Source organism: Dendronephthya gigantea, unplaced genomic scaffold (assembly GCF_004324835.1).
Source record: "Dendronephthya gigantea isolate DGI-Jeju-01 unplaced genomic scaffold, DenGig_1.0 000006F, whole genome shotgun sequence".
NCBI classification, from domain to species: Eukaryota; Metazoa; Cnidaria; class Anthozoa; order Malacalcyonacea; family Nephtheidae; genus Dendronephthya; species Dendronephthya gigantea.
In genome coordinates this window covers 3,266,858-3,281,583 of record NW_021163016.1, presented here as the reverse complement: position 1 = coordinate 3,281,583, position 14,726 = coordinate 3,266,858, and the positions used below count along the sequence as shown (strand labels likewise).

Here is a 14,726-nt window from a genome sequence, read left to right as displayed (position 1 = left end):
CTATGTAAATTTCGAGTTATTATAATTATTCTTGTCTTTAGAAATCTATTGTTTTCACAGTCAGTGAACACTAAAATATTAGCATAGCGGGACAAATCGTCAGGCTGGCTACGCTGACGAAAATTTCTACGCAAGACGAAATCAAATAACGGATGTCAGCAATCAGAAGAAGTGTTTAAATAGAGGACAAATGAAAATTACTAAGTCTAAGGCTCAATCTTGATTTCAGATTGACATTTTGAGAGAGAAAAAGCAGCCCAGCAATTTTAGGAAGACAAAGTGTCATAAGCCTTTTTTGAGCAAAAGCGAAAGAAAAGCATTGACACAAGACAAGGATTGACCATTTCGCTGGGATTGACATAGATTTATTGACATGCAGACTTTCAGTACTTTGATGTCCACTAATAATGTCCACTAATGTGTTTAAAATGTATTTTAATGGTTTGACTATGTGTTACACGGATCAGTTTATTGAGAGATAATTTATAGTAATCACAGTCGTTACCATGTAGGCGGTACGTACGAATAGCTTGAATTTTAGTGCTTATAGTGTTAATATAAAGTCAGATTTCGAAACTAAAAAAAAGATAGTCTATCGGTTGTCATATGCCACGTCAATAAATTCTAACGAATCAATTGCTGAAACTCCCTCTACGACAACATCTCTCGGAGGCTGAACTATTATTATCATTAGTCAGCGCTGGTGTAGTATTTCCAGTACACGATATTAAATGTGAAATAAGATGTTGGAAAAATAATGAGACATATCTTATCAATCCAATTCGCTGAATTGGTACAGATACATTTGATAGTTGCATCATCCTTTGTATTCTCACTCTGAGCTTCTTCACTTTGAGCCTGGTCGTTGGTTTGTTGGACTTGATAACATCCCTGTAGATACAAACGGTTCTAGTAAGGAACTTGTTTTGCTACGGGTCTAAAACTACAATAAACCTTTTTGGTTAGTACTATTCACTAACTTTTATACGGATTAGGGCGAATATGTTATCAACAAGATGAATGAATAATGATTATCATTATATAAATACTCTAACGACGCTTACCGAGCTCGTGGAAGAGCCGTTTTTATCGCGTTTTCGCCGGCACAAAACAGACAGACGGAACACAAACATAGTTTCCAGCAAGGCCAAAAATACACAACCAAACGACACGATAACGAATATATCAGATGCCTTGGCATAGGAGACGTGTGTTATAGCTTTGTTAATGCCTTCCAGGAGAAAGACAATTGTCAAGGTCATTGTTATCTGAAGTGCGAGACGGTCCGCCACGTTCCAGGGCTCCATAAAGAAGGCGAGCCACGAAAGGACGACAACTGATGCAGAGGGGATGTAGATTGACATCAAGTAGTGACCAAAACGACGCTGAAATGTGAGGCTAATTGCAACTCCAGGTACTAAGAAGTTTTCGGAAAAAATATTATGATATTCTTCACCATTTACACATTACGGGATGTAGTTATGTGTACAGACAGCGTAGTTATGTAGTTTAGAATACGGAACAGAATAGAACAGAATAAAACAGAATAGAATTTTATGGAATTGGAATAGAATGGAATGGATTAGAACATGGGAGGATTTGAATAGAATAGAATAGAATGAAATAGAATGAAATGAAGTGAAATATAAGAATCGAATGAATACATACCGTTTCCCTCGAATTCCTTCGTTCCAATGAGATCAAACTGCGATAGTTTGGCTCGCCTTACAGAGACATGTTTTCCATCGTTGGCGGTATAGTTGAGCAACGTTTTCGAATAGGCAACTGAAAAACAGATTAAACATTTATGAAGTTTGCGTGTATCTTACGGCGTTTATCAAATTGAGTTTGATTATTCGTAGGCTGGGGTTAAATACCGGTTAATAAATGGTAGGAACTCTTAGATATAAGCCCAGTCTTCGTGTACTTACATGAAGAGAAGTTCAAGAAGCAGGTTTGTTGATCCATCGGAAATTTATGCAGATCCATCGGACAACTCGTTTTTATCCACGCTCTTAAAATATTACAAAAACCATTCAGAATGAGAGACGATTATACAGCATGTGAATTCTAGATGTTTGATGGAATTAAAGAGAGTTTCGTTATTCAACGAATCATTTAACAGAGGCATGAAAAAGTGAACTGCTAAGAAAGCACAAGAACAAATTTCTATTCTGCAGACGCCCGTAAATTACTTACAACTGACTGTAGTAAACTTTTCCATCTGGGTGAATGTTCATATTTGTCCCTCCAAATCCCTCGAATCTTTTGGCTTCTTTCAGATTACTAATGCGAACATCAGGCAGCCATATTTTATCTAGAAAATGTTCTCGGATTTTTAGAGTTTTCGTGGAGTTCCATGCGAGTCGATAGTCGTACCAAGTTTGTCTGATGTACACCAGCATTTCTGCCTCCATATTCTCAATGTTCAAAATATCAGATATGACAAGATTCAATGTGACATTCAGTGGAAAACCTGAAATAGCGAATTTTAGATTATAAAGAGCAGAGTATAAGTACTTTATAAAGGGCAGAGTATAAATTCGAATGGCATTAATCACCGTTGGATAAAAGACTCGAATTCCGATTTTAACCGTAACAGTTTGGTTGCTAGAGTTGTTTTTACCGTCATTATGCCGGTTGGGATAACCGTAATTAATATCTTTCATTCCATTATCCCAACTATAATGTAACAATGATTCGGAATAAACCATCCACAAGCATTCCACTAACCTGGTTTGGCAGGGATGAAGCGCTTGTCGTAATTTTTCAAGAGTTCATCAGCGACTCGTGTTTGTTCATTGACATACTTTTGCACTTCTGACCTGAGATGATTGTAAAACCAAGGATTAGTTTTAGTAACGAACAATGAACAACGCATTACGAATTTTCCAACGAGGGCATGCAGTTATCACACACATGCATGCAAATATCTTCCTATTGGAAAATTGAATTTACTAAAATCGTCACAATATTTGCGAGTAACTGAAAATCAATATTTAAACTACAATATTTGTGAATAACAGGCTTTGTATAACTGGTCTTCTATATATATGTAACTAACAATAAACATAGACAGCAAGATCAACTCGGTAAAACGATGTCGATAACTATATTTCTTAGCTTTTCTAAGTTGTAAACATGAACTTACAGACAGATCGATACGTCATCCGATAATATTATGGTTTAAGCCAGCAATTGAAAACATCAATTACAAACTTACTGATAAGCTTGATCCGGGGGAACCAACATCTCAGATACGTCGAAAACGAAATGCAACCAAATAATTATCCTCCAAACGCGAGACAAACTCCACCTTTCGCGCATGTCGAAGATACTTAGAGCAGTTAGCCTTGTTTAGATTGCTATTATTAACCTGTTACTGTAGTTCCCTGTTCAATGTTTTCATTTAAGTATCAGTCTCTCATGCCTTTTATGATACATGAGTGACGCTCGAGCTTGCTTATGAACACTGGATGTCCATCAGATGACCTTTCCCTTGATGAAGAATTCTCAATTTTCATTCCATTCAAAGTTCTTCGTGTTTATGACAACCGCGAATGCATTAATGCAATAAATGAAATTCGGAATTACGTTCTCAACGATTCTCATGAAATCTTAATGCTGTACAAACACAACTCTGTATATCTAATGGAGTTATGCAGACACCTTTGCTTACCAATCTCAATGATGGAAGCTTATTAAGATAGTATTATACTCGATGCCAATATCATGTATTCATAATGATTATACAGAATGAAAATAACGGTGAAAATTGGAAAGTTTGCCTCCGATAAAACTAAGAGTCCTCTAGATCTTTATGACGTGTATTTTTGCCGGGAAAGCACAATTACGATGTGACTGATTAGCCAATCAGACGTCATAGCGTAAATTACTTATGGTTATGACTAGGCAGGAGCACGGTATCATTTTCCCAAAAAATTGAGCAGAGCTTGCTTGCGATTATGAGTATTTTTTCCAATGATCGAGGTCATTCAATTCAGATGTTTAATCATCTAGTATGACGGTGAAATATAACAATTATACGCGGCATTTCACACAGGGAATCTTTAATTACTGGTGGTGTATATATACGTGTCATTCCATTCGCGCTCACGATTGCAGTTTTCAAACCAAGCAACAAATAGTGCTGACGCCACCCAGGGTGGTTTTTGGCAGGTGACGACGCGTTAATAACGCAAGCAAACGATTTATGAACGCCAAAAACAATCCTGTTTTATGGCCCATTTTGTGCATTCTTTGCCTCAAAATTATCTCCTTTAGTTTCGCATGGAAGATGATGACACGATTTGCGAATTGTTTTGTTTTTGAAAGCGGTTTTTTTTGTCGTCACAAAAATTTGACACTTAAATTGCGAATACCAGCTGAGAAAATTGGATGTAAAAGCTGCGTTGTCTTGAATAAATTATTGCATAGAATATGAATATGGTAATAGGTATTATATTTCATTATGACGTTTGTAATACAAGACCTCTAAAAGTAGCAAATATACAATCGAAAACTAGAATTATCATCATGATAAGATCGTCGTAGCTACATATCCGTGCAACTATAATTGGTGTGGAATTTGCTTTCAAATAGCATTTTATATATCGAAAACGTTTATACACATTCTGCAGTTTAGTGTAGACGATTTCTATTGCTGGCCGATCCATACGTTCTAGAGCATCCGAAGTGCTCCAAAAGATCGTGACTACAGGGACACACCACTCACGGAAATGGCGTTACATAACAAAGTAGTCGATAAACAACAATATGTTATTTTGATATTGCTCGCCGTCTTCCTTCTACAAACAAAGTGCTCGTTTTCGCCACCGAAATGGAACAGGTACCAAATTCCAAATCAATTCTCCTTCTTGTTTTAAAACACAAAATGTTTTGTTTGTAATTGGCTTTTCCTATATGATTGATGAAAATTGAAAAGGTCCATCTAACGATAGGTCCTCATGAGCTAGTTCAATTAACTGTAAAGTATTACGCCCAATGAGAGACATAGAGGTGTATACGCCATGCAACAATTCCCTCCTCTGCCTCGATCATATGCATTTGAATACCATCAAATGTTCCATTCTAAGTTCCGAATAACATAAAGAAGCACTTGAGCTAGTTAAAAAAATATATATTTTATCAGAAAAAATATTATATTTGTAGAAGTAGCAACTATTTGTTTCTCAAAATTTGATGAAGATAATCTAGCATCGATTCATTTCACATGGTCTGTTGTACTAGGAAGAACTGGCGAAAGCATGAAAGTTCACTGTCGATCGAGAATTAAATGAATCGAGAAAAACCGTGTGTAAAATGGTCGCAACTCGGGAGGCGATTCTCTCAGCGTGAATGCAGGCGTGTCAGTTGATAAATGAATAACGGCAAAACTGCAGAGAGATTGAGAGAGCTTTTTGTACTGGTTTCCTGGCTACAATTTTCGCGTTAAACCGAATGAAAACAACGTGTTCTCTAAAAAATGAGGCCATCGTAAAATTTCAGTGAAAAAACAGCGATTGTTTCTGTTATTCACGAAACTGTTTCATAATTATATTCGCAAAACATATGGATAGTTAGTGGAACAGCTGTGGCAGATCTGAAGCAGTAATCCGCTGAATAACTGTGAGAGTAAAACGTCGGTGAACTTAATCGCATTGGCGGCAAGTAAAGGAAAAATTTAATCTGTAAATAGTTTTCCGTTTTATCTAAAAAATAGGGTGTCTATATGAGCAGGATCGTTCTTAATCTACTCATTAAATCCAATTTCGAATTCTTCAGTCCTGCCATCGTTCTAATTGTTCGGCATTCTTCATTTAGTTAATCTTTTGTGAGAGTAGACTATCAGCGGTTATTTTTATTAGAATTATCAATCAGGGATTATAGGAGGATATATATACCCATAACAAATTTATATATTAGACCCCTCTTTTCGATCAAAGTTTTGCTTATTAAAACCCCTGCCTCAGCATTATATAGGGAGACTATAGTCTATATATATTGATACTCTACAAGATGGCATATCAGACACGGTTCTAAGTGGATAAGACTGAAGAGATATCTCCTCAGTGATACGTGACCGAAGATCTAGTAGATATATATATCTCACTCTAGATCTCTTTGACGTGACTGTAGAATTCATTTTGAAATCGAATACTTTTAAGCAGACCACGACGTTGCCTTCTGTCAATAAAGCATCACCCACTGTCAATAATTATGACATAACCACACATCAAAATTTAACATCTACTATTGATATTTACCACCTACTAACGATATGCGGCACAGCCAATTGTCAATATTTTTGACCCACGAATTGTTAAACGAGGTAATTTCATACCATGAAGGACATGCAAACGGTTAATTTTCTCTTGCAACTCCTGGGTAAAACGAAACGTTTATCGTCTGTCTAGATCTGAGCTGACTGATTATATCAGTGAAGACACAAACCTTTCGGATAGTCTTTTGGTCGGATATGACAAACGATTTATTCCACGTTTACCAGGTGAGTTACACCAAGTTCAAGATGATGCGGTTTGCTCAGAATCAGTTCAGTCTTCTAGGGAAGACCTGCGTCTCTCTCGTGCCTAAATAAAATAAAAAAATAATCTTCTGTTTAAAAATGAAGAATAAAAGCCCGGCGAATGACGTTCAAACAAGGATTAACAATATTTCGACCATCCAAAGGCGATCAAAATAACAATATAATTTTCCTTCAATGTTTTTAGATGCTCCTTTATTTGTAAAGCTACAAGTCGTGGTGTCCGACGTTCTCAAAATAGGAGACATGGTTTGTATTATTTTTCAATTATTGATATATGATTTGATCCCTTGGTGTTCTGACCAGGTGTCTAATGAACTTTTGGTTTTATCGCGTTGCTTCTAGGAAGCAGAACTCATTATTTTTATCAGACAAACCTGGTACGATTACCGACTTTCGTGGAACTCTACCAAGGAGAGGCTAAAAATCCGCGAACACTTCCTGGACAAAATATGGCTGCCTGATGTTCGTATTGTTAATTTGAAAGACGCCAAAAGATTTGAGGGATTTGGTGGAGTAAATATGAACATTTATCGAGACGGAAGAATATACTTCAGCCAGCTGTAAGGAAATTATATACTCTGCTTGGATAATCTCCATGCAATAATACCGCTTACAATAAACTATGGCTTTGTAACTGAATGATATTTTGTTTCAAACCCAGAGTCCATGTCATGACAAGTTGTCCAATGGACCTACACCGGTTTCCAATGGACCGACAAACATGTTTTCTTAACTTTTCATCCTGTAAGTAGTCAGTTTGTGATTCCCAGCCCCCTTGACCTTGCTTAAATAAACTGTTCTGTCGGAACTTTGCTTCTCTGATTTGTTTTACAGTCGCTTATGGGAAATCGTGGCTGAGCTTCTCTCCATCTGGCAAGCCAGTCGAAGTGAGGCAACATCAACTGCCACAATTTTATCTTGTTGAAGCCAAGGAACTTGATGAAAGCAACAACGGTATGGCTGGTATATCTTTTTAGATCAGAGTAAGAGCTTCAAACAGGAAGCTTTAACTCTGGTCTAAAACCTTGGTCGTAAACGTGACCATGACAAAAACACCACCACCAAAGCCCAGCCATTATAAGAATGCTTTTCTTCTCTTATGAAGGCGGGATGGCCAAATTCAGTGTGTCGCTAACCTTCCAACGGCGAGCTGGCTACTACGTATTGCAGGTTTATATACCAGCTTCATTTCTAGTCATCCTCTCTTGGCTCTCGTTTTTCATGGAAGCAACAAACATTGCAGATCGACTTACACTTGAGATAACCATGATTCTCTCAACAGTTTTCCTGCTCGATGGTATTAACGACAGTGTCACTCGTGTGTCATACGCGAAGGCATCTGACTGGTACGTCATCACGTCGTTTGGTTTTATATTTTTCGCCTTGCTGGAGACCATGTTGGTTTATCGGTTATCACTGTCCGAGAAAATAAAAGCGATTAAGCGTGGAGAAAAACCAAGTGGTGTTGAGGTGTGTATAGTTAAAAGAAGAAACTTTAGTTTTCGAAATGCGTTCCAGTGCGTTACTACCAGTGGAAGAAACCTAAACTAAACTAACTTTATTTATACTGGATATCTCTATCAGTTCTAAACTGTTCTTCCTAGAGATCCAGTAAGGATCATCTTTTATTGATCCAGCGTTACTACAGGAGGAAACCTAAACTAAACTAACTTTATTTATACTGGCTAGCTCTATCAGTTCTAAACTGTTCTTCCTAGAGATCCAGTAAGGATCATCTCTTATTGATCCAGTGTTACTACAGGAGGAAACCTAAACTAAACTAACTTTATTTATACAGGATAACTCTATCAGTTCTAAACTGTACTTTTTGTATGATTTTTATTGGCCTTGGTCCAGTGTTCTTACCTTAACTGTTTTGCAGAACACAGTCGAGAAACAATTGTCGATCGTCTTCATGAAATCTAACGAAGAACTACCGGAGGAAAATATCGAACTAGCCAAACTGAAGGGACAACTAAATACTGGACAAGACGAGGTCGCTTTCAGTCGTACAGAGAGTAAAGTCACAGTGACTAAACAAAATGCTGTAAGATCCTGCAGTCCTTCGGGTTGGGTTGATAAAATATGCCTTGTTATGTTCCCTACACTTTATGTTGCTTTCAATTTTGGTTATTGGTTTCATTTTTCACCGTAAACCTAGTGTTGAAACGGACAAACTTCATGTGACAAAATATAGACAGTAAATTTTGTAGTACCCGTAGTGCAAAATGATTTTAGTACATTCTGTGAGAATAAGTTTTATACTCTTCCTACTCGTACAAGTTTGTTCTATAGCTACATCTCATGTTATTTTGTCAAGTGCACCGTAACCGTTTCACATAATTCTCTTCTCCTAAATCTCGTTCTTTAGATATGATATCTTTGTTATTTCAAAGGCAAATTAAAAAGAAAATATAGTTTTGAGTTTTGACCGCAAAAGTAGCTAGAGAGTGGTATTACAGAGTGCCTATCTGGGGGCGGTTGTATAAATTATAAAACTCTTTAACTACATTTTGCACATTTAAATCGTAGTTAACTCATAGATTGCTCAATTGGTTAACTCTGATTGGCCAATTCTGTCCTTAACTACAGTTAAAAGTTAACTAGTCTTTTATACAACTGGCCCCAGAAGAACAACTCTATCACAGTTTAACGATCTAATTGCCCCCCTGCCAATGCCTACAATGGCGCCATTTTTAATATTGGTAGGGGGAGGTGACTGATTGCCTCTATTTACGGTACTTGCTGAGTGACGAATAATGACGAATCACACTTACGCAAAAAAACAATAGAGTTGTCCTTTAGATAGTTGTTCTGTCGTCCCCCCCTGTTGGAAATTGCAGCCTTACTTGATGGACATATCAAATTTGAAAGTGGAAGCACTGCAGCGAGCCAGGTCAGGATTTCAACTACTGAGCTATATAAGAATTACTACATAGCTCAGTGATTTCAACGGGGAACAATCAAAACATCCAATATAGACTAGAAGATTTGCAGCCAGGATCATTTCTAAAGTGAAAAGACACGCATGATGTATAAAGGAAGGTTTTATAGGCAGGGTACAATCGTAGCGTTTGAAGAGGATGCGACACACGAGTTCAAGGGTCATCGGAATCTAGCAGTGGAGGAATTACCTCCATGGTGTTACATACCTGGCACTGATAGACGCTCAAGAAGAGCTGTTTCTAGGTCAGACTACTGCAGTTTTAGAGGCCGTTTATTATAATATGATCTCCTACAACCATTTTATTTCATCTGACCAGGCTTTCTTCTCCATATTGGCATTGTAATTTACATTCTTGCATCATTCTTAGGGCAATCAATGCATTTCTAAACACGGGTAAAGGCGGCATAGTTTATTTGGGTATCACTGATGAAGGTAGTGTCAAAGGAATAAGACTTTCACAATATCAGGTACATACAAACACTTTGCAAATACCATCAAATACTGCAATTTCCCCTGAGTAGACTTAGTTACCAACTTACCAATTACAACCAGTTCCCATGACATGTGGTATTCCAGTATCTATCACCCGAGCATCAATCACCAATGCACAAGTTAACTTACAGAGACACCTTTTCTAGAAAGACCATGTCTTGGTATCAATGAATGACCTCATGGGTCGATATCAACCAAAGGTTGACTCTGAGCGATTCAGTGTGAGTGAGCAAATATAATTTCTTCTTTATGCTCCCCATCATTGCATCCTTGAAAAATTTAGTTGTTTTAATCATACCAGATTGAGTTTGTACCTGTGATACCAAATGTAGATAGTCATCCATCAGCACACATGGACTCATTGAAAAGGTTAGCAATATATATGAAATGATGCATGTTGTAAAAGCATATACTACTACTATCAAAATTTTTTATGTTGTCTATCTACAGCGAAGACCATGGTAGATTAACGCCTCATTTGCTACGGACACCTGAATTTTGTTGGTGTGATAAGGATGCTGTTGCTCAGTTCACACTTGTATGAAATATAATGCTTGGAATAGATTGGTAACCTGTTTTTAGTCCATGTGTCTTTACAAGCTAATAAAAGTTTAGCTCTTTCATATTCTTAACCAGTTTCATAACCTTCACAGAAAATATTTGTTCACAATACTATTGAAACTTTGTGACCTTATTTTGCAATATCTGCAGGGCATTGAACAGCCAGACTATGTGATAGAAATCACCATTCATCCTTACAAAGATAAACTAACAGAGATCTGGGATAACAGGTTTCGACTGGATTTGCATCCTGTTTATCAGGATGAGGAGGGAAATTGTTATTTTAGAAGACAAGCAAGTCTTGTTCAGGTTATTATCTAACACTTTTTGCCCTTACATTGTTTAGTATTCTAAAGATTTCAGGTTCTCAGGAAGTTGAATGTGAACTTGAATAATATTACCAAATGTTTTTGTCCTAATTTTGCACTCCTTCAGTACAAGCATGCAGATATTTATGAACTTACTAAAGAAGAAGTTAAGCAGTACTATGAAGTTGTCATAAGCAAGTGAGGAATGCTATTTCACATTTGACTTTTGTCCAAAATGGATGCAAATTTAAATTATTAAAAGGCAATTGTTTTATTTTCATAACTACCCTTTATGTTTTTATCCCATGTTCGTAGAATGAAAAGAGAAATCCAAGAAGCTAATGGTCTGTTAAAAAAGCCAACAACTATGAACAGACTTTCAATGAACTCCTTCACGCTTGGCTGTAAGATGCTCAACTTCCCCATCATATTGTGTTTCCATACTAATGCCAGTGGTTAGCTCATTATATCATTGCTAGTTTTCTTATTAATAGGAAATGTTTGGAAAGCTTTCCAAAGTCAGGAAATGAAAGATGCCCATGCATGGCAAGATGAAAAGTCTATTTGAATCAAAGGTTGTAATGAACAGTCACCTAGAATCTGAAGCTTTGCCAATCTGTAAATCATTGTCCTTCCATGAATGAACAATGTTATATCTTGAGCGATTTAAAATAGCATCTGCCTCCAACAAAGTTTTTATGTAGGAAGTTATCTTAATTTTTATGTATAATATTTGTGTTGTATAATTTAGAATAAAGAGTATAAATGATACCAAGTATTTGTTCACAAACATCATGTGATAAAGCTTTGGCTCGAAGAAGATTGTGTCTTCCTTGCAGGTTCATTCCTAGTTTATGGTGAATACGGTACTCTACTGACATATTAGGACAGCAGCATCTTCTGCAGATAATAATTTGTCCCCACCGAATTCATGCCACACAAGGTTTTTGACATCCGAACTTCACACATAGGCAATAAATAATATTAACCGTCACCGTGTGTAATGGTCAGTGCATCAGCAGCAATTTCATGGCTGTGTTGTGTTTGAAGATCACTTAGTTTCTTCTTCAAGATTGACAATCCAGATAAAACAATGTTTTCTGGTCGAAGTGACCCACAACTCTACAGTGACAGAGGGAGGACATATAAAGAAAAACCAATCACACAAGTGCTTGCATCTTATGTAAAACCCTGTCTTGAAAAGATCTCAACTTATTCTTCCCCCCATAAATGGTCCTGGAATATCCGTGCAAAAGTTAATACCTCCACATTGATAAAAAACTTGTCAGCTTTTCCCAGTGGATCAAATGGTGCTTGATCTGAAAATAGAACAGTGCTTTAACCATAAAACAATTTCAATTTCAGAGTCAACAAGTTTTGATATTAATGAAAAATATCATTACTCACATTCATCTTCTTCCAGTTGAGTGAAATCACTTTTTGGCCTGACAAATTGATAAAGAACAAGTCAATTACCAGCAGTGTCCTTTATTTTTTCATGGAATGGTCACATTTGACTTAATTATTATAAATTGAAAATATCTTCCATCTTAAATGTTTCTAATATATCTCACCATTCTTCCACTTTGGGATAGGTTGTATGTCTTAAAGCATTATCAGGGTCATATTCAAATGCAACACCAGCTGTTGGATTCCATTTTGCATGCTCCTTTGCAAAACCCTGTAATACATTAAAACAACAGTATTAGGTGCTACATCCATATGTAATCGTTAATTGTATTGTAATGTGCAGAATAGACTTGATAATAATGCATTATAATATACTGGACCGATAGAATCGACGTCCACGCTAAATATGATTATCATCTGTACTTACTTTCTTTGCAAAAGCATGCAACTTTAATTCCTAAGGAAAAGAATGTATGGAAAATTTTGAAGTTGATTACTATATATAAACAATATCTACAATGTGAATCAATCATACCTGCCCTTTACGAAGTTTCACTATCAGGATATCTTAAAAAAGAAAACTGCTTCTGCTTGTACAAAAATATTGACAAATGTATGTTACATATTACGTATTTCACTTTTTCAAATGATACCTTTCTCATCACCAGCTTCAGAATCTTGATCTCTTGATGTTGCCTTAGAATGAGAAGAATTAAGATATGCCCAATTAAGCCATGCAAGCAAACAATTGATATTTATATGACAATTAAGCAACTAAATTATATGTATATGACAATTAAGCAACTAAATTTTATGTATATGACAATTAAGCAACTAAATTATATGTATATGACAATTAAGCAACTAAATTACATGTATATGACAATTAAGCAACTAATTGATATGTATATGACAATTAAGTAACTAATTGATATGTATATGACAATTAAGTAACTAATTGATACATATTAACCCTACACTACCCACCGGGAGAACTTTTGGATTTGAGGAGACCAGATCACGCGTTGTCACATGACGTGTTTGTTCATCAATACATTTTACATCTAATGTTAACTCAACTGAACATTCATCACAAAATTCTTCACATATACAATCCTAAAAAACACAAACACACTGTAACTGACTGCACTACAGGATTTAAAAATCAATGAAAAAAAAGCCACCACACAAAGACCTACCCTACAATAATTCATTCCATCAACAAATTCATCACTGGTTAAGGGAATTAGACCTAAAACAAATTAAATATTTAACTAACTTTATATATTGTTTCATTCTATTCTCTCCTCTTTATAACCTTAATTTTTCAATTCAACATTTTCAAAATAATCCATTTTACTTTTTCACAAAATTCAACTGTTTCAAAACTGTTTACATCTTACCTAATCTGTGTGCAATAAATTCATCATGAAGAACAGATGTATTATTTTCAATTTGGACCCAGTCGATAGCTGGCAAGACAAACATGATCACCATACAATTTTAGAGATCTTTACAACCGATAAAACCATGTCAAATCAAAAAACAAACAAAATTACCAATAGTAGGTGTTTCCGCCATAAATATTCTCCGCAAAGCATTTGCCATGCTGCAAAAAATAGTATGTCATGCACTTGTAGCAGTTTGTTCAGAAACATGAATTTTTCAAACCAATGTCACTATCTGTTCAAGTGGCAAAACCGCTTTTAAGTTGACAAAAGTGTTATGCAAATGTGTTTACAATCATAAATTTTATGGTGAACAGTCTAATATATCAAGACCTTTTTACATCTTTTGTGTATTTTGCAGGTCGGACTAGTAAAGGTGAACCAAACATTGATAATTTTGTATTATCGTAATGATCTATCACTAGCAGTGTTTAAAAGATGCTGGCAACATCTACTAGCAACACCTGCAGGCAACCAACTAGCCAAGTCCACTAGTCCAATCTAACTTTGCTAAAAGTCGATCAAACAACTTAGATCCAGTCAACAGATTAATATGCTATCGTAGATCATTTGCACAAATAACAAACATGCTGGTACTACATGTTATATAACAAAACCAGTTTGTGTTTCTGGTACCAAATTTTGCCCAGCAAGAGAGATGTTGAAGGTGATTTCCAGGGGGGGAATAACACTATAAAGTTATTCCTAAAATGTGTTAGTCATAAATACTCATTGAATGAAGAAATTACCTGAGATCTGTGTTCTCAACAACAAACTTTAAATTCTCATCAGTCAGTTCACTGATTCTTATAATCGGTTGATTGGCATATGGCATTTTTACACAATGATTCTCTTGAAAGTAATCAAAATATTAATTTCTAGTTCAATTTTTTGATTTTTTTTCTGCTCTGCGCGAACGCCGCGAAGACTAAGTCCAACTCATCCCAGGAATGTATCAAAACTGAGCGATCCGATGTTTTTTATTGGCCAATTCAACCGATCTCGAATGTGAT

The 14,726-nt window shown here is 36.0% G+C and overlaps 4 protein-coding genes across 4 annotated transcripts; 2 read left to right on the top strand and 2 right to left on the bottom strand.

The window, feature by feature from the left end:
* Window positions 1-414: 414 nt before the first annotated feature.
* LOC114516650 (gamma-aminobutyric acid receptor subunit gamma-2-like) lies at window positions 415-3,813 on the bottom strand. Its single transcript, XM_028536181.1, has 7 exons — window positions 3,224-3,813; window positions 2,734-2,825; window positions 2,200-2,476; window positions 1,932-2,014; window positions 1,669-1,785; window positions 1,065-1,417; window positions 415-891 (listed from the first exon to the last, which is right to left on the bottom strand). Exons 1-7 carry the CDS (start codon window positions 3,325-3,327, stop codon window positions 691-693), a joined length of 1,227 nt encoding a protein of 408 aa, XP_028391982.1. The 5' UTR covers window positions 3,328-3,813; the 3' UTR covers window positions 415-690.
* Window positions 3,814-4,492: 679 nt separating this feature from the next.
* Window positions 4,493-8,967, top strand: LOC114516864 (gamma-aminobutyric acid receptor alpha-like). The gene is made up of 8 exons (XM_028536456.1): window positions 4,493-4,849; window positions 6,417-6,508; window positions 6,732-6,793; window positions 6,890-7,107; window positions 7,209-7,291; window positions 7,382-7,501; window positions 7,653-8,017; window positions 8,430-8,967. Exons 1-8 carry the CDS (start codon window positions 4,740-4,742, stop codon window positions 8,700-8,702), a joined length of 1,323 nt encoding a protein of 440 aa, XP_028392257.1. The 5' UTR covers window positions 4,493-4,739; the 3' UTR covers window positions 8,703-8,967.
* A 380-nt stretch (window positions 8,968-9,347) lies between these two features.
* On the top strand, window positions 9,348-11,621 carry LOC114516757. The gene is made up of 9 exons (XM_028536317.1): window positions 9,348-9,736; window positions 9,862-9,961; window positions 10,133-10,207; window positions 10,288-10,355; window positions 10,437-10,524; window positions 10,698-10,856; window positions 10,983-11,053; window positions 11,171-11,259; window positions 11,350-11,621. Coding segments are annotated over exons 1-9 (813 nt in total). The 5' UTR covers window positions 9,348-9,575; the 3' UTR covers window positions 11,352-11,621.
* A 62-nt stretch (window positions 11,622-11,683) lies between these two features.
* LOC114516756 (DNA-directed RNA polymerase II subunit RPB3-like) lies at window positions 11,684-14,608 on the bottom strand. The gene is made up of 12 exons (XM_028536316.1): window positions 14,463-14,608; window positions 13,825-13,874; window positions 13,669-13,737; window positions 13,465-13,517; window positions 13,253-13,381; window positions 12,919-12,961; window positions 12,801-12,832; window positions 12,693-12,722; window positions 12,430-12,536; window positions 12,263-12,300; window positions 12,119-12,174; window positions 11,684-11,977 (listed from the first exon to the last, which is right to left on the bottom strand). The coding sequence occupies exons 1-12, from the start codon at window positions 14,546-14,548 to the stop codon at window positions 11,840-11,842; spliced, it is 831 nt and encodes a 276-aa protein (XP_028392117.1). The 5' UTR covers window positions 14,549-14,608; the 3' UTR covers window positions 11,684-11,839.
* Window positions 14,609-14,726: the final 118 nt, after the last annotated feature.